This window comes from Lepidochelys kempii, chromosome 17, assembly GCF_965140265.1.
Source record: "Lepidochelys kempii isolate rLepKem1 chromosome 17, rLepKem1.hap2, whole genome shotgun sequence".
NCBI classification, from domain to species: domain Eukaryota; kingdom Metazoa; phylum Chordata; order Testudines; family Cheloniidae; genus Lepidochelys; species Lepidochelys kempii.
Genome location: NC_133272.1, coordinates 22,980,543 through 23,001,755, shown reverse-complemented (window position 1 = coordinate 23,001,755; position 21,213 = coordinate 22,980,543). Strand labels below are relative to the sequence as shown.

General features: G+C 44.4%; 1 protein-coding gene across 1 annotated transcript in view; it reads right to left on the bottom strand.

The window, feature by feature from the left end:
- LOC140899499 (myeloperoxidase-like) overlaps nucleotides 1-21,213 on the bottom strand; it is a 74,916-nt gene that overhangs the window by 9,729 nt on the left and 43,974 nt on the right. Inside the window, exons 9-11 of the mRNA XM_073315118.1 lie at nucleotides 20,475-20,790; nucleotides 9,329-9,489; nucleotides 5,030-5,282 (exon numbers count right to left, since the gene is read on the bottom strand). Coding sequence (XP_073171219.1) covers nucleotides 5,030-5,282; nucleotides 9,329-9,489; nucleotides 20,475-20,790 — 730 coding nt within the window. The remainder of the gene's footprint in view (nucleotides 1-5,029; nucleotides 5,283-9,328; nucleotides 9,490-20,474; nucleotides 20,791-21,213) is intronic.

The following is a 21,213-nucleotide window of genomic DNA, read 5'->3' as shown; positions in this document are numbered from 1 at the left end:
TTGGAAGAGTTGGCCAGTGTTGAATTCCTTACTCTCAGGAACATTTTCCTGATATTCAGCTTAAATTTTCCTTTTCTCAGCTTTACGACATTACTCTTAATTACACCTCCTGAAACACACTGAACAATCCTTCTGTCAGTGATGTAATGCAGTGCTAAGCTGTATTATAGAGTTCCCAATTTGATATGAACATGTTCCTCAGGTTCTAGACCTAGCAGCTCTCTGAGTGATGTCTATCCTAAAAGTGTTCAAAAGTTCTTTTAGTTGTTTTATCTGATTTGTCTATTCTCTTCATATTTGGCCACTTTGGTTCTTTTCCAAAGCTGGAATAGTAGTTCTGAGCTGTCTTCCCATCAGGATTTGGGCTGGACTATGTCCAGTAACCATGACTGGTGTTGATGTGTAACTCAGAAGGGCAAGGAATGGATTTTCTTGGCTGTCTGTCTAAAGCTCTCTCCGCCTCTCCATTTGCTCGTGGGTGATGTGGACTGCTAGTAATGCGATTTTGATATTCAGGATATTTTGAGCACAGGGCTGTTGGTCATTAGTTGTTGTTTGATTTCTGAAAAGCTATACAGTTCTTATAATGCTGAGTTCATAGCGGTGCCTCAGGCTAGACCCACTAAGGGATTTAGGCCCCTAATTTCCACGCCATAAGATCCTTAAAACCCCTGCTCCACTGCTGCCTAACTCTGTAGACACCTAAATTCCATAGCTGCCTACATGTCCACCAGTGGGCATGCATAAAGCCTCCAAATCCTGATGCCACTGAGCTGCTCAGCACCCTAGCGCACACCTAAATCCCAGCAGGATTTACAAGCTAGGTGTTCCCCTACCAGGCTTGGTCCCATTTGGGTCCTGTGCAGAAGACAGTCAGCAATAAGGAGAGTGGGAATTAGACTGGCTGAAGTTCATGCTCCCCAGTTAGCAAGGGAAGAGCTGTTTCCAAATCCCCCTCTTTGATTTGGCACAAAGCCTTGAACTCAGCTCTCCTACATCCCAGGTAAGAGCCCTAGCTGGCAGGCTATTGGTTAATCTGAGGGTGGGGGTGTCCCAGTCACTCCTGTCGAAGCTGTTCCGTTTGGTATTAAGCAATTCATTGGGCCAGAGACAGAGAGCGAGAGATTTTGACTCGATAGCCTGGTGGCTAGGGCCTGTATCTACCATGTGAAAGAGCCATGGTCAAGCCCTTGCTCCAATGACTATTTACTTATTCACAAGTAGTGAGTTCACCCATGTCATACTTTGGCTAATTTGGTTTAAGATTCTGCTGAATGAGTCACAGTCAGTTGAGAGGTAGGGCAGTCAGTTCTAAAGTGGCTGCACTCTGTCCCATTGTATATATATCCAATTAGCATGAAATGCATATAAAAAGAAAGTTCACCACTAAACATGAGTGAAAGGAGCTATAGAATTGTGTATTTTTAAAATATAGCAGAATGCTATTGATAAACTCAAAATCTTGGGGGGAAAAATTCTCCTGTTTGAGATATTTGTTCGTAATCTAGATAAGGCCATTTGTTTTCCGTTTGTACTGATTTTTACTGAAAAATTCCTGGATTTTTCAAAAGCTATTATCTGGTTTTTACTGATTGTCACAACTCATGGACCGGAAAACTCTGATTATGTTAAGAAAATCCAATACATTACATTAGGTACATATGTCTATGTTAGTAAATCAGTCTAAGTGTAAATGCAAGGCTGTCTGTTAAAGTAACACAATGTAGTGGAAGATACACATAGGCAAGTACATATGTTAATGTACAGTTCATGAAGTAACTTTTAAATTGCTTTTACTTTCAATCCTCTTACTTTTCTCTGCTTGTTGCTTTTTTTTTTCTGTCCTCTCATCCAACATTAACCCTGGTATTTACTCAGAAAACTGGGAAATTAATTTTTTGCACTGATTTTCACCTCTTTTTTAGTTTTTGTAATAAAAACACTGATAAATCCCTAGATAATTTTAAACACAATAAAAACTGAAAATGAAGGGCCTTGACCATAGTCCCAGCCAGATGTTAATCCTGCCTGCTACATCGTAAAGGTAGCTAGGTGCCATCTAAAGACACAGATAGAAGCCCAATGGGATCTTCTCAATAGATATTAGGCATGTAGGTGCTTTGGGAAATTCTACTAGCTGCTAGCTGCATCTTTAGATATCTAAAGACCTTTGAAAATCTGGTCCTAGACCTCTGCATCTCAGTCTCTGGAGCTGTAAAATGGAGATAATTCCCACCTCTGAAGGTCATGAGACTTACTTCTTGTTTGGAAAGTGATTTTGAGGCCTTGATTAAAGGCATATTTAATATGAAAACTGTACATTGTATAAATTTTATAAACTAAGCGGACTATCAGCAAAAGCATCATTTAAAAATGGTGGCTTATTAGAATTAATAGAACAGCTATTAAAAGTTATGTTGCATAGAATCATAGAATCATAGAATATCAGGGTTGGAAGGGACCTCAGGAGGTCATCTAGTCCAATCCCCTGCTCAAAAGCAGGACCCATCCCCAATTAAATCATCCCAGCCAGGGCTTTGTCAAGCCTGACCTTAAAAACTTCTAAGGAAGGAGATTCCACCACCTCCCTAGGCAACGCATTCCAGTGTTTCACCACTCTCCTAGTGAAAAAGTTTTTCCTAATATCCAACCTAAACCTCCCCCACTGCAACTTGAGACCATTACTCCTTGTCCTGTCCTCTTCTACCACTGAGAATAGTCTAGAACCATCCTCTCTGGAACCACCTCTCAGGTAGTTGAAAGCAGCTATCAAATCCCCCCTCATTCTTCTCTTCCGCAGACTAAACAATCCCAGTTCCCTCAGCCTCTCCTCATAAGTCATGTGTTCCAGACCCCTAATCATTTTTGTTGCCCTTCGCTGGACTCTTTCCAATTTATCCACATCCTTCTTGTAGTGTGGGGCCCAAAACTGGACACAGTACTCCAGATGAGGCCTCACCAATGTCGAATAGAGGGGGACGATCACGTCCCTCGATCTGCTCGTTATGCCCCTACTTATACATCCCAAAATGCCATTGGCCTTCTTGGCAACAAGGGCACACTGCTGACTCATATCCAGCTTCTCGTCCACTGTCACCCCTAGGTCCTTTTCCGCAGAACTGCTGCCTAGCCATTCGGTCCCTAGTCTGTAGCTGTGCATTGGATTCTTCCATCCTAAGTGCAGGACTCTGCACTTGTCCTTGTTGACCCTCATCAGATTTCTTTTGGCCCAATCCTCCAATTTGTCTTGGTCCCTCTGTATCCTATCCCTGCCCTCCAGCGTATCTACCACTCCTCCCAGTTTAGTATCATCATTGTATTGTAACTGGGAATTATATCTACACTGATGAGAGGTAGAACATTCAAAGCAGAAGATTAAACTAGCCCTGCAGCAGGAGTAAGACACAACTTAGCCTCTGCTCACGTTCCAGGTCTTTAAGGATACAATTATCAGCAAGTTCTTTTGCAGATGCCCACTGCCAGTTTTTGCATATAATTTCATAGTTTAAGTGGTTTTGCAAGGTTACATTTAGTCAACACAGTGAAAGTTACTGGCAGCTTTAAAAATCTTTCTTAGAGTGACAGGCTGGGTGAGGTAATATCTTTTATTGGACGAACATCTGTTGGTGAGAGAGACCAGCTTTCGAGCTACACAGAGCTCTTCCTCAGGTAGTGTAGCACAAAACCTGGTCTCTCTCCCCAACAGAAGTTGGTCCAATAAAAGATATTACCTCACCCACCTTGTCTTGCTAATATCCTGGGACCGAAATGGCTGTAACAACGCTGCATACTAGAGTAATTTTGTTGCTCTTTTTTAATGCCTTCAATTTGTTTTAATTCTGGTGCCCAGAGCTGAATGCAGCATTCCAAGTGCAGTCACAGTCGAACAGAGACTGTCACCTTCTTGCTCCATGAGCTGTTCCATCTACATATGCAGCTCAAACTTGCACTGGCTATTTGTGGTGCCATGTTTAGATTGAAGCTCATGGCTCGCCTGCTGTCCATTGTTTATCCATTTTAGAGTTTTCTACCATTACCCATCACCAGGCGTGATGCGTGAACCACCCACTTGGGGAGGCTAACCCCCGTCCCTGCCCTTCCCCACACCCTCCCCGCTGGAGCCTTGAACCCCCACCGGCAGCCCCCCAGCCCTGGGCCGCCTGAGTGCCCCCAGTCCGGGAGCACTGGGTGGGCGGCCCCTGGCGTGGACCCTAGTGCCCTGAGCCTTAGCCAGGTGGCCCCCGTTGTGGCCCCCAGCGTCCCAGAGTGTCACGCAGGCTGCGCGGCCCCCAGTGCCCCAGAGCGCTGTGTGGGTGGCATGGCCTCTGCACCTCCAGTCCTAGAGCATCGAGTGGGCAGCCACAACACCTAGCAGCCCAAGCACTGGCCCCAGCTGTTCCAAGTCCTGGGCCATGGGCCAACAGGCCCCAGCCCCATGCCCTCAGGAGGGGGCCTCAGGGTGAAGATGAGCATTGCCATGCCAGGCTGTTTACGGAGGCTCAGCCTCCTTTGGCCTCCGATACCCGCCACTCATGCCCATCACCATACTGACTTAGTACCTTCCAGGTTAATTAGATTAGCATCGTGAGGTCCTGCTGGACTTCACAGAGTCTTTGGCTCATCTCCCTTCCCCCTGGATATGAGAAGCTCTAGCTGTGGAAGGTGTGGGGAGGGCGATTGTAAATGTCATTCTGGAAAACCTCTTATCGAAGAAGAAGGTTTTGCAGACCCAAGTCTATAAAAGGTCTGTAATAAATATCCCTATGGCCAGATAGTTACCTTTGATGAAAACTGTTTATTTGCTGGAATTAAGGAAATGATTTATTAACTGAAAACATGTCCTGATGCACAGAAACAAATGATCAGTTGTAACGAGCTTTAGGTTCTGATTCAGGAATGTACTTAAGCATGTGGTTAACTTGAAGCATGTGCTTAAGTCCCAGTGAACTCATCTGCTTCAGTACATTGTTGAATCTCTGCCTTGCTGACAAAGCAGGACTGCAGGCAGGGCCTGGCAAAGCATGCTTACCTTCCATTACAATCCTCCAGGAAGCACTGAATGTGAGGTGAAGAGGGACCCGGAAATGTGGACCCAAAGGTTGGAAATGATCATCTAAACGGGTCACAAAAGGCTGTACAGAACCATGACCAAACCGAAAAGCCAAGGAGAATACATTTGCCACGGTGGGATCCACAGACTCATCATAGCCCCCGTAGCATGGTATTTCCTTCTCACTCTCATCTCCAAGCAGAAGTGGCAAGTAGTCTCTGTATGTTACTACCTGGAAGGGAGTACAGACTGAGTTAGAAGCTCATATACACTCTTTCTAAAGGAAAAAACGATCACTTTCTAACGTTATCAATAGGATTGGTCAAAAATTCTGTGTCAAAATGCAAGACATCAATGAAACAGCCAGGAAGGTAAAAGACAACAAGAAGGAAATTTTAAATATATGAGACACAAAAGCAATTCAAGCAATGGCTTTGTTCTGTTACTAGGTATGGATGGCAAAATTGTGCGTAATGATGCAGAAGAGGCAGAAGTCTTCAATAAATATTTCTGTTCTGTGTTTTGAAAGGAGCAGGAGGATGTATTCATAACTTGCAGTGATCATTAAATGCTTTCTATTCCAATAATAAGTAGGGAGCATGCTAAACAGCAACTGCTGAAGTTAAAAGTTTTAAATCTGCAGGACTGGAAAACTTTCCCCCAAGAGAATTAAAAGAATTGGCCGGGGAGCTCTCTGAGCCACTGATGTTGATGGTCCAGAGGACCAGAGAAAAGCCAGTGCGCTGATATTCAGAAGGGTGACTAGAAAGGCCCAGCTACCTGAGGGGCTTGGACAGTGACTGTGCCTTGTGTTGGCCTCTGCACAGGGCTGAACTTCACTCACTGACAGCATGGCTGAGATATGAACTTTCCTCCCCAGCTGGATCTCCTTATCCTGTAAAGCTCCCCAAGAGGATGCCTTCATAAGAGATTAAAGTCCAGGACCTCCATGGTAGCATTCTCTAAAATGCTTCCAGCTCCATGATTGGGCCAGCTAGACAGGCAGAACTGAAGGCTCTCAATGTGTGGCTTAGACAATGGCATATAAAGGAGGGATTTAGGTTTATTAGGAACTGGGGAAACTTTTGAGAATGGAGGAGCCTATACAGGAAGCATGGATTCCACCTAAACCAAATCAGAACAGGATTAAAAATAAAATTAAAAAGTTCATAAAAGAGTTTTTAAACTGAGGGTTGGGGGAAAGCCAACAGGTGCTGAGGTGCACACAGTTCAGAGAGAGCCATCCCTGTGGGGAGGATCTATTAACAGGGATTCTCTATATCCTAGTAGAGAGGAGAGGATAGAAATTGCTAAAGTACAGGCAGGAGCTGAAGAGAAACAGTGAAATGAAAGAGTCTCTTCAATTATTCATCCAAAATATTAAGAAATTTTAAAACGGTTGGTTTTCAAATCCTAGAAGTCTAAATACTAAGATGGATGAACTTGAGTGCCTGGTGTTAAATGAGGATATTGATATAACAGGCATTACAGAAACTTGTGGAATGATGATAATCAACAGGATAAGGTAATAACTGGGGATAAATATATATAGGAATGACAGAGTAAGTCATGCTGGTGGGAGAGTGACAATTCATATGAAAGAAAGCATAGAGTCAAATATGGTAAAAATCTTAAATTAATCAAACTGCACCATAGAGTCTCTATGGACAGAAATTCCATGTTTGAAGAATAAGAGTAGAAATTTATTACTGACACCTGACCAGAATGGTGATGGTGGCTGTGAAATGCTCAGGGAGATTAGAGAGGCTATAAAAATAGAACGGGAGGACTTGTGGCACCTTAGAGACTAACCAATTTATTTGAGCATAAGATTTCATGGGCTACAGTCCACTTCATCAGATGTATAGATTGGAACATATAGTATATGTTTCTTACTATATGTTCCATTCTGTGCATCCGATGAAGTGGGCTGTAGCTCACGAAAGCTTATGCTCAAATAAATTTGTTAGTCTCTAAGGTGCCACAAGTCCTCCTGTTCTTTTTGCTGATACAGACTAACACGGCTGCTACTCTGAAACCTGTCATTATAAAAATAGAAAACTCCATAATGGGGGATTTCAACTATCCCCATATTGACTGGGTACATGTCATCCCAGAACAGGATGCAGTGATAAAGTTTTTAGATACCATCAGTGACTGCTTCTTGGAGCAGCTAGTCCTGGGACCCACCAGAGGAGAGGCAATTCTTGATTTAGTCCTAAGTGGAGCACAGGATCTGGTTCAAGAGGTGAATACAGCTGAATCACTTGGTAATAGTGACTATAATGTAATTAATTTTAATATCCTTGCAGGGGAGAAAATACAAAAGAAGTCTACCACAGCAGCATTTAATTCAGACTGGGGAACAACACAAAAACAAGTAAGCTAGTTAAACGGAAGTTAAAAGGAACAATCACAAGAGTGAAATGCCTGGAAGCTTCATGGAAACTTTTTAAAAACACCATAATAGAGGCTCAAATTAAGAAAAAATAATAATAAGAGGACCAAAAAATGCCACCATGGCTAAACAACACAGTAAAAGAGGCAGACAAAAAAAGTATCCTTTAAAAATTGGAAGTCAAATCCTACTGAGGAAAATAATGTAAAAAGGAGCATAAATTTTGGCAAATCAAGTGTAAAAGTATAAACAGCCAGGCCAAAAGAGAATTAGCAGACAACTAGCAAAAGATTCAAAAACTAACAGAATTTTTTTAAAGTTTGTTAAAAGCAGGAAGCCTGCCAAACAATCAGTGGGGCCACTGAATGATCAAGGTGCTAAAGGAGCACTCACAGAAGACTAGACCATTGCGTAAATGAATTTTTGCATCGATCTTCACTGCAGAGGATGTGAGGGAGATTCCCACACACCTGAGCCATTCTTTTTAGGTGACAAATCTAAGGAATTGTGCCTCTTTGAAGTGTTAATAGAGGTGGGTTTGGAACAAATTGATAAATTAAACAGTAATAAGTCACTAGGACCAAATGGTATTCACCCAAAAGTTCTGAAGGAACTCAAATGTGAAATTGCAGAACTACTAACTGTGGCATGTAAACTATCAGTTAAATCACCTTCTGTACCAGATGACTGGAGGATAGCTAATGTGATGACAATTTTCTTAAACGGCTCCAAAGATGATCCTGCCAATTACAGGCCAATACGCCTAACTTCAGCATTAGCCGAACTGGTTGAACTATAGTAAGGAGCAGAATTATCAGATACAGAGATTAATACGATTTGTTGCAGAAAAGTCAACACTGCTTTTGTAAAGGGCAATCATGCCTCACCAATTTAATAGAATTCTTTGAGGGGGTCAACAAGCATGTGGAGAAGCGGGATCCAGTGGATATAGTGTACTTGGAGTTTCAGAAAACCTTTGACAAGGTCCTGCACCAAAGGCTCTTAGGCAAAGTAAGCAGTCATGGGATAAGAGGAAAGGTCCTCTCATGGATCAATAATTGGTAAAAAGATAGGAAACAAAGGATAGGAATAAATGATCAGTTTTCAGAATGGAGAGAGGTCAATAGTGGTGTCTCCCAGAGGTCTGGGACCATGGTGTTCAACATATTCATAAACGATCTGGAAAAAGGGGTAAACAGGTGGCAAAGTTTGTAGGCAATACAAAATTACTCACGATAGTCAACTCCAAAGCAGAATGTGAAGAGTTACAAAGGGATCTCACAAAATTGGGTGACTGGGCGAATGCCTCTAGAAAACCCAGTTTGAACCAAGAAATGCAAACTGCCTCAAGGGGTTGTCTTAGCAACTCACATTAATCATCCCCCACTGTTTTTAATTCCTGGAGGAGCTGTGATAACCACCTCCATGGAGTAGAACACAATCATAGTGAAACTATTCCTAGATTGATTGCATTGGTCCCCAAAGATACCGCATGTCTGACACAGTAATTATTTCCATTTGTACAACCCTAACAGGAAGCCACTAAAACGGAGCTAAAAAAACCGAGGAGTACTTGTGGCACCTTAGAGACTAAAGGACTCCTCATTGTTTTTGCTGAGACAGACTAACACGGCTGCCACTCTGAAACTGAGCTGTGAGTGACTGATAAGGCAGAGGGGACTTGCAGCACATAGGGCGCCTAAAACATTTAGATCTGCAGGCTGCTGCCCACATAGCCCCAGTGGCTACAGGACCGAGCGAGCTTGGTGTGTAGGAACCTGCACAGGCAATTCTGGAGGGGAAAACATCATGTCTAAATTTGAGCAAGAAATGTTTAATCAACAAGTGAATGGCAGCAAAACCGATATTGCAGCTAGTACCTGGGTCATGGCACCTATGATTTTTCGAGCCTCCTGGTAGAGCTTCTCTCCATCCCACTGTGGATTTAATTTCTTCAACTCGGTAGCCAAGCGATTGTGCTCCCGCACAAAGAGTGTGTGGATAGCTGTAAGTCCCAGATTTTCAGTTGCTCGTGCATCACCTAAAATATAAAAATACAGTATAATTTTATATTTTATTCATCTGAGGAACTGTTTTTAATTTGCCATATTAGACTCCTGCATTGTAAGGTGGGCTGCTAGCAAGTCACTGTGGCCACGGCTGGTAGTGCTGTCTAAAGTTAGGATTGCCCAAGATTTCCATGGTAATACCCTGTTTTCAGTTCCTTATAATTTTGCCAAACTTTAACCATTCAGGCTGAAATTTCCCATGCCAGGTGTCTTCCCCAGGCTGATTGTTTTCCTGAAATTTTCAGCAAAATTAGTTGAGCTGTTTCTGAGAATGGGACTATGGAATTAATGTTCTTTTGACCATGTTAAAATGTTCTTACCACTGTTTTGTTGAGGATCTCCAGCACCTCCATGCTGTGGAGCAGGGACTGGAAATTTGGTAGAGGGCCGGCCCTAGTGTAAGGGGTGTAATTTTGCCATTCCCATAAAAACCACACAAATTTGGCCAAGCTGCAAACCTCTGAAAAATCTCAGGTTGCACAGGCTCGGAGGAGATTTGTTAGGGGCAGGCAGAAAAAAATCTTCAAAGATTGTGTCTGCACTGAGCATGGTCCATCCCTTCACATGGTGAATGAACTGCACATGCACATTCCCACAGAGCGACGTAGCATGCTCCTGCCCAGGGCAGCTGGTGCCAAGCAGGATTTTCCCTGCAATTAATTCTCTCGGCTGCCGGGGGGGTTCTGTGCTGCTGTGTGCCAGACCTGGGAGCAAAGAGACTGTTTCCCTTGTACTCTCAATACCACCGCTCTAGGACCTAGAACGCACAGGGGAGGGGCAATATCACTCTCATGCAAAGGTGGAAGAGCGGGGGGAGGGGGCAGGGGTATGCTGGGGTGATAGGAGCTGAGGGGAACAGGAATGAGAGCTGGAGGTTGGAACAGAAGCAGAGTGGGAGAGGGACAGGATCTGGGAGGTGAGGGAATAGGAGCAGAGGGGGGCCGGGGCAGAAGGGTCTATAACCACTAGATCACACTGCTCTCCAGAACCTGTAATTGAACCCAGGATTCCTGCATCTCAGCCCTCCTCTGCTGTCAGCAAACAGCTATGAATTCTATTAACAAAATGGCTCTTCTCCTGCAATGGCTGGTCCCCATAAAGGATACCAATCTACTAGTGCTACCGGTTACTCAATTAGCTTAAATGGTAGAGAGCTTTGTTGTGGATCGAAATCTTCAGATCTTGCATATAACCCATGTGGGGTGGGAGCAAGATGATTCCACCTGTTGGACTTTCTATTTTTTTTACTTTGCTTTTCTGAAAAACAAAACAAAAAACACCATGCAACCTTAATTCAGCCCTTCTCCCCCACCCGCATTGTGTGTGTGCACATGATAATAGTTTTTAATTACATGTTCTCGTATAATTCCGGCAGTCCCCTGTCTCATTCAGTGAAGAGTATTGTAATCAAGGAATGGGTCACAGTTGCATAATGGAGGAGTCTATTATCTGTAGGACCCCTGCCTCCTTTGTTACAGAAGTGAGAAGATATGTAGTGTATGAGCCAGAGGGTTTTAGAAAGTTAAAGGATGATCTCATGATTTAAGCAGTTAAATGCTAGCTGAGAGAATTGGATTTCATTCCTGCCTCTGCCAGAGTTCCCATGTGAGTCTAGGCAAGTCACTTACACCTAGCTTCTCAGAGGTAGTCACTGATCAAAGACAAACTCGAATGTAGAATTCCCCCACGTTGGATGTAACACTTTTTGAGCTAGGAAATTGTCATCTACAATATTTAGAAATTCAGAGGATGTTTTAGTACTGAGAGACCATTCATAGAGAGTTCATTGCTGATCAAAGGTTCAGAGCCATGAACACTGGCAGCCAAATAGGGGATTTCCAAGGAAAGAGCTGCGCAGTAGGTGATTGGAGGTATGCAGTCATGGGGCTAGGTGAGAGGTGCATTTGGTCAACCTGTTGTTTGACTGATGGGTTGTTCACTGTTACAGCTGTGCTGCGGGTAACCTATGTGGACCACTCAGTTACCAAGTTGCAAACAGAAGACAAGTAACAGAATCAGGGTCAAGCCAGCTTAGGATACCAGGGTCAGGCACCAGCTACAGACAGGAGACAAGCCGTGGAGTCGGAGATTAATCGAGGTCAGAAGCAGGGGTCTGGGGTTCAAAGCAAAGCAAAGTTGGCACAGACACAAGCAGACAGTCTGCAGGAGTTTTGCCTGGGAGTTTGCCTAGGGGGAGCTCCCACAGAGTTTTTGCCTTTCAGGCTTATGTGAGCGGTAATTACAACATCTGAAGAGACTCTTAGAAGGAAGACAATATGGATAGTGAGAGATCAGCTGTTGTGACCTGCACAGGATGTGCCATGTTACTCTTTCTCCCAGAGGATAGAAGCAATTTCATCTGTACAAAGTGCAAGCTGGTCTCCATATTGGAAGAGAAGGTTAAAGGACTAGGGACCCAAGTATCAACCCTGCATTGTATCAGAGAAAATGAAGACTTTCTGGATAGAAGTCAGCGTTTGATACTGCAGACACAGCATGCAGAAGAATCAGAGAGGGCAGTGCAGAACGGGGAAGAAAATTGGCAGCATATGACCTACAGAAGAAGAAAGAGGAGAACCCATGTACCCCCAATGCAGATAGAGATAAGAAAGGTTTCAGAGTAAAACCCTGTTAGTCTGTATTTGCAAAAAGAAAAGGAGTACTTGTGGCACCTTAGAGACTAACAAATTTATTTGAGCATAAGCTTTTGTGAGCTTCATCGGATGCATGCAGTGGAAAGTGTAGATCTTTTTATACACACAAAGCATGAAAAACCCCACTCTCCTGCTGGTAATAGCTTATCTAAAGTGATCACTCTCCTTACAATGAGTATGATAATCCAGGTGGGGCATTTCCAGCACAAATCCAGGGTTTAACAGGAACGTCTGGGGGCGGGAGGGGGAGGAAAAAACAAGGGGAAATAGGTTACCTTGCATAATGACTTAGCCACTCCCAGTCTCTATTCAAGCCTAAGTTAATTGTATCCAATTTGCAAATGAATTCCAATTCAGCAGTCTCTCTGGAGTCTGGATTTGAAGTTTTTTTGTTGTAATATTGCAACTTTCATGTCTGTAATCACGCACAGACACACCCCTGGAACCCCGACCTGGGATATTCTATCTACTACCCAAGATCCATAAACCTGGAAATCCTGGCTGCCCCATCATCTCAGGCATTGGCACCCTGGCAGCAGAATTGTCTGGCTATGTAGACTCCCTCCTCAGGCCCTACGCTACCAGCACTCCCAGCTACCTTCGAGACACCACTGGCTTCCTGAGGAAACTACAATCCATTGGTGATCTTCCTGATAACACCATCCTGGCCACTATGGATGTAGAAGCCCTCTACACCAACATTCCACACAAAGATGGACTACAAGCCGTCAAGAACACTATCCCCGATAATGTCACGGCTAAGTTGGTGGCTGAACTTTGTGACTTTGTCCTTACCCATAACTATTGTACATTTGGGGACAATGTAGACCTTCAAATCAGCAGCACTGCTATGGGTACCCGCATGGCCCCACAGTATGCCAACATTTTTATGGCGGACTTAGAACAACGCTTCCTCAGCTCTCATCCCCTAACGCCCCTACTCTACTTGCGCTATATTGATGACATCTTCATCATCTGGACCCATGGAAAAGAAGCCCTTGAGGAATTCCACCATGATTTCAACAATTTCCATCCCACCATCAACCTCAGCCTGGTCCAGTCCACACAAGAGATCCATTTCCTGGACACTACAGTGCTAATAAACAATGGTCACATAAACACCACCCTATACCGGAAACCTACTGACCGCTATTCCTACCTACATGCCTCCAGCTTTCACCTTGACCACACCACACGATCCGTTGTCTACAGCCAAGCTCTGCGATACAACCGCATTTGCTCCAACCCCTCAGACAGAGACAAACACCTACAAGATCTCTATCAAGCATTCTTACAACTACAATACCCACCTGCAGAAGTGAAGAAACAGATTGATAGAGCCAGAAGAGTTCCCAGAAGTCACCTACTACAGGATAGACCTAACAAAGAAAATAACAGAACGCCACTAGCCATCACCTTCAGCCCCCAACTAAAACCCCTCCAACGCATTATTAAGGATCTACAACCTATCCTGAAGGATGACCCAACACTCTCACAAATCTTGGGAGACAGGCCAGTCCTTGCCTACAGACAGCCCCCCAACCTGAAGCAAATACTCACCAGCAACCACACACCGCACAACAGAACCACTAACCCAGGAACCTATCCTTGCAACAAAGACCGTTGCCAACTGTGCCCACATATCTATTCAGGGGACACCATCACAGGGCCTAATAACATCAGCCACACTATCAGAGGCTCGTTCACCTGCACATCCACCAATGTGATATATGCCATCATGTGCCAGCAATGCCCCTCTGCCATGTACATTGGTCAAACTGGACAGTCTCTACGTAAAAGAATAAATGGACACAAATCAGATGTCAAGAATTATAACATTCATAAACCAGTCGGAGAACACTTCAATCTCTCTGGTCACGCAATCACAGACATGAAAGTTGCGATATTACAACAAAAAAACTTCAAATCCAGATTCCAGAGAGAGACTGCTGAATTGGAATTCATTTGCAAATTGGATACAATTAACTTAGGCTTGAATAGAGACTGGGAGTGGCTAAGTCATTATGCAAGGTAACCTATTTCCCCTTGTTTTTTCCTCCCCCTCCCGCCCCCAGACGTTCTTGTTAAACCCTGGATTTGTGCTGGAAATGCCCCACCTGGATTATCATACTCATTGTAAGGAGAGTGATCACTTTAGATAAGCTATTACCAGCAGGAGAGTGGGGTGGGGGGAGGTATTTTTTCATGCTTTGTGTATATAAAAAGATCTTCTACACTTTCCACAGTATGCATCCGATGAAGTGAGCTGTAGCTCACGAAAGCTTATGCTCAAATAAATTTGTTAGTCTCTAAGGTGCCACAAGTACTCCTTTTCTTTTAGAGATAAGAAACTGTTTTCAGGCTCTCTGCACAGGTGCTATGGCAGACTACTGGTTTGGAAGAGTTATCCGAAGGAAGGAATCAGAAGGAGACCCCATTGACCAGAAGGCATGGGATGCACTAGGGATGGGAGTTCCATGACCACCACTCCCAAGAGAATGAGACGGCTGGTGGTGGTCGGGGACTCCCTAAGGGGGACGGAATCATCCATCTGCCATCCAGACCGGGAAACTTGAGAAGTCTGCTGCTTGCCTGGAGCTAGAATTCAGGATGTGACAGAGTGTCTGCCGAGACTGATCAAACCCTCAGACCACTACCCCTTCCTACGTCTCCATGTGGGCACCAATGATACTGCCAAGAATGATCTTGAGCAGGTCACTGCAGACTATGTGGCTCTGCGGAGAAGGATAAAGGAGTTTGAGGCGCAAGTCACATTCTCATCCATCTTCCCTGTTGAAGGAAAAGGCCCAGGTAGGGACCATCGAATTGTGGAGGTAAATGAGTGGTTATGCAGGTGGTGTCGGAGAGAGGGCTTTGGATTCTTCAACCATGGGATGTTGTTCCAGGAAGAAGGATTGCTAGGAAGAGATGGGGTCCACCTAACAAAGAGAGGGAAAAGCATCTTTGCAGGTCGGCTTGCTAACTTAGTAAGGAGGGCTTTAAACTATGTTTGCCGGGGGATGGAGACCTAAGCCCTGAGGTAAGTGGGATAGTGGGAGGAAACACAAGGGGGAGGGTACAACAGGGGAGGCCTCCTGATTCACTTTGAGAAAGCAGGGCAATCAGCTAGTTATCTTAGGTGCCTGTACACGAACTCAAGAAGCCTGGGAAACTAAGCAGGAAGAATTGGAAGTCCTGGCACAGTCAAGGAACTATGATGTGATTGGAATAACAGAGACTTGATGGGGTAACTCACATGACTGCAGCACTGTCATGGGTGGGTATAAACTATTCAGGAAGGACAGGTAGGGGAGAAAAGATGGGGGAGTTGCACTGTATGTAAGAGAGTGGTATGATTGCTCAGAGCTCCAGTATGAAACTGGAGAAAAGCCTGTTGAGAGACTTTGGGTTAAGTTTAGAGGCGAGAGAAACAAGGGTGATGTCATGGTGGGCATCTGCTATAGACCACCAGACCTGGAGGATGAGGTAGACGAGGCTTTCTTCAGACAACTAACAGAAGTTTCCAGATCACAGTCCCTGGTTCTCATGGGGGACTTCAATCACCCTGATATCTGCGGGAGAGCAATACAGCAGTACACAGACAGTCCGGGAAGTTTTTGGAGAGTGTTGGGGACAACTTTCTGGTGCAAGTGCTGGAGGAACTGTGCTCCTCTTGATCTACTGCTCACAAACAGGGAAGATCTGGTAGGGGAAGTAGAAGTGAGTGGGAACCTGCGCAGTAGTGACCATGAGATAGTCGAGTTCAGGATACTGACAAAAGGAAGAAAGGAGAGCAGCAGAATATGGACCCTAGACTTCAGATAAGCGGACTTTGACTCCCTCAGGGAACTGATGGGCAGGATCCCTGGGGAGGCTAATATGAGTGGGAAAGGAGTCCAGGAGAGCTGGCTGTATTTTAAAGAAGCCTTATTGAGGGCACAGGAACAAACCATCCCGATGTGCAGAAAGAATAGCAAATATGGCAGGTGACCAGGTTGGCTTAACAGAGAAACCTCTGGTGAGCTTAAACACAAAAAGGAAGCTTAGAAGAAGTTGAAACTTGGACAGAGGACTAGGATGGAGTATAAAAATATTGCTCGAGCATGCAGGGGTGTAATCAGGAAGGCCAAAGCACAATTGAAGTTGCAGCTAGAAAGAGATGTGAGGGTAACAAGAAGGGTTTCTATGTTAGCAACAAGAAGGTCAGGGAAAGTGTGGGACCCTTACTAAATGGGGGAGACAACCTAGTGACAGATGATGTGGAAAAGCTGAAGTACTCAATGCTTTTTTTGCCTCGGTCTTCACAGACAAAGGTAGCTCCCAGACTGCTGCACTAGGCAGCATAGTATGGGGAGGAGGTGAGCAGCCTTCAGAGGTGAAAGAACAGGTTAAGAACTATTTAGGAAAGCGGGACATGCACAAGTCCATGAGGCCGGATGCAATGCTTCCAAGGGTGTTGCGGTTCAGTGATGAGACAGAACACAGCTTTATGCAAGCAAACAGGCTGGTCAGCGGAGATGGGCTGTTTTGCCCCCCCTGCCTTCCACCTTCTCCTTTTATTATATTTCTCCCCCTAAGCATTACACACTGCTACACAAAGGAATGTATCACGTTGATTCATATGCTTAGTTACCATCCTCTATCTACTACAATCCTGGTTCTCAGGCCTTGAGCCCAGGCTAAAGAAACCTCCCACAGTTGCTGTCCAAACAATCAAGTTCTCAGGGTTGATATTTAGCCCTTGTCCTTGGATAGAGCAATGTGTGCATTGCTCCTAGGAAACAGTCAGGGTGTGCCCCGCCTGCTTCCAGGTGGAATAGCTAGACATTAACCCTTCACAAGGGTGCTGAAGGAGTTGGCTGATGTGATTGCAGAGCCACTGGCCATTATCTTTGAAAACTCATGCTGATCGGGGGAGGTCCCAGACGACTGGAAAAAGGTGAATATAGTGCCCATCTTTTAAAAAGGGAAGACAGAGAATCCAGGGAACTATAGACTGGTCTGTCTCACCTCAGTCCCTAGAAAAATCATGGAGCAGGCCCTCAAGGAATCCATTTTGAAACACTTGGAGGAGAGGAAGGTAATCAGGATCAGTCAACATGGATTCACCAAGGGCAAGTCATGCCTGACCAACCTGATTGCCTTCTATGATGAGAAAACTGGCTCTGTGGAGATGGGAAAAGTGGTGGATGATATACCTTAACTTTAGCAAATCTTTTGGTAATGTCTCACACCGTACTCTTGTCAGCAAGTTAAAAAAGTATGGATTGGATCAATGGACTATAGGGTGGATAGAAAGATGGCTAGATCGTCAGGCTCAGTGGGTGGTGATCAACGGTTCGATGTCTGGTTGGCAGCTGGTGTCAAGTGGAGTGCCCCAGGGGTCGATCCTGGGCCCGGTTTTGTTCAACATCTTCATTAATGATCTGGATAATGGAATGGATTGCACTCTCAGCAAGTTCGCATATAACAGTAAGCTGGGGGGTAGGAATAGGGTCCAGAGTGACCTAGACAAATTGGAGGATTGGGCCAAAAGAAATCTGATGAGATTCAACAAGGACAAGTGCAGAGTCCTGCACTTAGGATGGAAGAATCCCATGCACCGCTACAGGCTGGGGACAGACTAGCTAAGCTGCAGTTCTGCAGAAAAGGACCTAGGGATTACAGTGAACGAGAAGCTGGATATGAGTCAGCAGTGTGCCCTTGTTGCTAAGAAAGCAAACGGCATGTTGGGCTGCATTAGTAGGGGTATTGCCAACAAATCAAGGGAAGTGATTATTCCCCTCTATTCGGCACTGGTGAGGCCACGTCCGGAGTATTGCGTCCAGTTTTGCATCCCCCACTAGAGAAACGTTGTGGACAAATTGGAGCAAGTCCAGTGCAGGGCAAAAAAAATGATTAGGGGTTGTGGAGGAAAAAATCAGTGGACCCAAGTAGGCCTAAACTTCCCAAGAAGGCCTAAAACTTGGTCAAGCTAACTGTGTATATGAAGCATAAGAAGAGAGTGAGGAAAATTCCATTGTAAGGCAATTGCAAACAGCACAGCTTAAGAAATGTAACCATTAACCGCAAAGGAAACACCTGTCAATTACAGGAAAAGCTTGTTTTTGCTAAACTCCAAGTAAGGCAAAGCTACTGTTAAAGCTTGCAGTATATGCCAAATAAGGAAAATGCTGTTAAAGGAAGTGGGTTTGATAAATTGTGGTTTTCAGCAATATAAGCTCCTGTATTTTCTGTTTATGCCAGAGCAGCTCCGGCTGACTCTCCCTGTATGCACATGCTTGAATAAAGGAACGTCAGGTTTGTTCTGATCCAAACACAATGCGTGGTTAATTTTTCCACGACAGGGTCTTGGGCACATAATTTATGAGGAGAGGCTGAGGGAACTGGGATTATGTAGTCTCCAGAAGAGAAGAATGAGGAGGGATTTGATGGTAGCCTTCAACTACCTGAAGGGGGGTTCCAAAGAGGATGGAGCTCGGCTGTTCTCAGTGGTGGCAGATGACAGAACAAGGAGCAATGGTCTCAAGTTACAGTGTGGGAGGTTTAGGTTGGATATTAGGAAAAACTAATTCACTAGGAGGGTGGTGAAGCATTTGAATGGGTTACTTAGGGAGGTGGTGGGATCTCCATCCTTAAGAGATTTAAGGCCCAGCTTGACAAAACCCTGGCTGGGATGGTTTAGTTGGGGTTAGTCCTGCTTTGAGCAGGGGGTTGAACTAGATGACCTCCTGAGGTCTCTTCCAACCCTAATCTTCTATGATTCTATGATTCAGACACCCCCTGTGATGGCTTCCTGGTTTATCTATAGACATGAGCCCATGAGTGGACTGTGGCATTTTGGGCCGTGCTTCCTGCCATGGCTGCTTCACAGGATGTCCCATCAGAAGCCCGGGGTGAGCTTCTAATGGGGATGTGGAAGAGTCAGCAGCCCAGAACCTCACGGATTCTAGTCCTGCAGGTTCTTACAGTTGCGTGTGTGTGGGTTGTGTAGTGAGGCAATGGGCCCTTCAGTAAGCAGCTGAGACAGGTCTGTTGGTTGGTGTCAGCAACACTGTTTGAAGTCTCTGAGAGAGTAGAGCTGAGCAAGGAGGCTTAGAGTTTGTTGCTATGGAGATTTCAGAGGAGCAGCCATGTTAGTCTGTATCTGCAAAAGGAAAAGGAGGACTTGTGGAACTGTGGCCACTGCATGCATCCGAGGAAGTGAAGCTGTAGCTCACGAAAGCTTAGGCTCAAATTTGTAAGTCTCTAAGATGCCACAAGTCCTCCTGTTCTTTTTGTTTACGTGGAGAGTTAGCGTGCAGGAAGTGGGGATGTCAGCCTACAGTGCTCTAGTCTGCTGCACGCTAACTGGCTGTGTGGGTCACAGAGTATTTAAATGCAGGGTCCACGCCGCTGGTTAGTGTGCGGCATGGTACGGCACTTTAGATTTACACCCCAGATTAGTGCGCACTAAATCTCTGTATAAACCTGCCCTTAGTATAGAAAGTCAGTGGTCTGGCAAAGTAGATGAGAGATAAAAAGGAACCAGTCACCAAACTGAAAATTAGGGGTAGCTTAGGTACAAGCGATAAGGAGTTGATCACATTTGTAATGTACAAACAGAATAAATGCCAAACCAGTAATATGCTTTAAAAACACCAATTTCACAAATCTGAAAATATTCATGAGCCAAATCAGCTGGGAAGAAGAATTTAAAGAGAAAAATGTGAAAGGTTCCTGCATATCCAGTCCACTGTTTTAGAGGAAAATGGCTTACTATTGCTTCCACATAGTGCGGTCACTCTTCCATGTCACTGGTACTGCTCTATGCTGAAGTACAAACCCTGGAACAAACCCTGCTGTTGATGATGTGAGAGAAGGGGTGATACAGTTGGTTGCATGTGATAGAATTTGTTTTGTTTGTCTTTTTTTTAAAAAAAACCAACAACAAAGCTTATTGGAAAACCAATTTTTTTTCATGGTAAATTCCATCGGAAAAGTGACCATTTGACATTTTTTGACCAAAAAATGGTGGGTTTTCTGTGGGAAATTTCCTTTTGACTAGAATTTTTCATTTAGTTTTGTAATGACATTTTAAAATGAAAAAATGGTTTGGCTTAAAGTGTCATTTTGGTTTTTGGAAACCAAAACATTTCCGTTTCCATTTTCAGTTTTATCATTTTCATGGTTCCCCCCATTTTTTCTTACACAATACTTTTACACAATAGTTTCTGATGTCTCATTATGTTTGTCTCAGGGACTGCTAAGTCTCTCTGCAGCTCACTTCAGAAAATTAATTGTGCTCCAGGCACATGACTTACCTGCTTTAAAACAGGGAATATTCATGATCTTGTTTGTGAATAAACAGGGGCTTTGGGAATTGTTCTCAAAGGGCAGTAATCCCAACCCTGCATCCGTAAAGTTCTGGTTCAGCGCCATCAAACCAAGCTGGTTTGTCTGATTCCTAAGACTCTTAGCTAGAGGTACTTCACTGCCATACACCATGCTGGCATCCAAGAATGAGGTGATTGCATTGATCTGCTCGTGCATAAATGTTCTGGCATTGCACACTGGAGCTGTACGGACAAATGGCATACAAGTATTTGGATCCTTAATTCGTGGATCATCAGGGGGAAACTGTAGAAAACAAAAGAGAATTACTCCCAATTTAAAGTGTCGAGGTGTTGATAAAGATTGGATTTTTTAAAAAGATATTCCTGAGTTCAAACAGAATTATTCTACGGAAGATCTGTGGCCTGTGTTATACAGGAGGCCAGACTAGATGATCACAGTACCGCCTGGCCTCAGAATGTATGAATCTAGGAATGTTCCAAATGCATTATCTATTCTTATTATCTATTAAAATAGCAACAGGGCAATTCACAGATTGGACGAGACTCATGGTACATCTAGTCCAATGTCCTATCTGACAGTGTCCAGTAGCAGACAATTAAGAGGAAGGTGACATAAAACCCCACAGCAGGCAGTCATGAAATAATCTGCCCCCATGAAGGTCTAATCCTAATCCAGTGGTTCTCAAACTGTGGGTCATGACCCGTT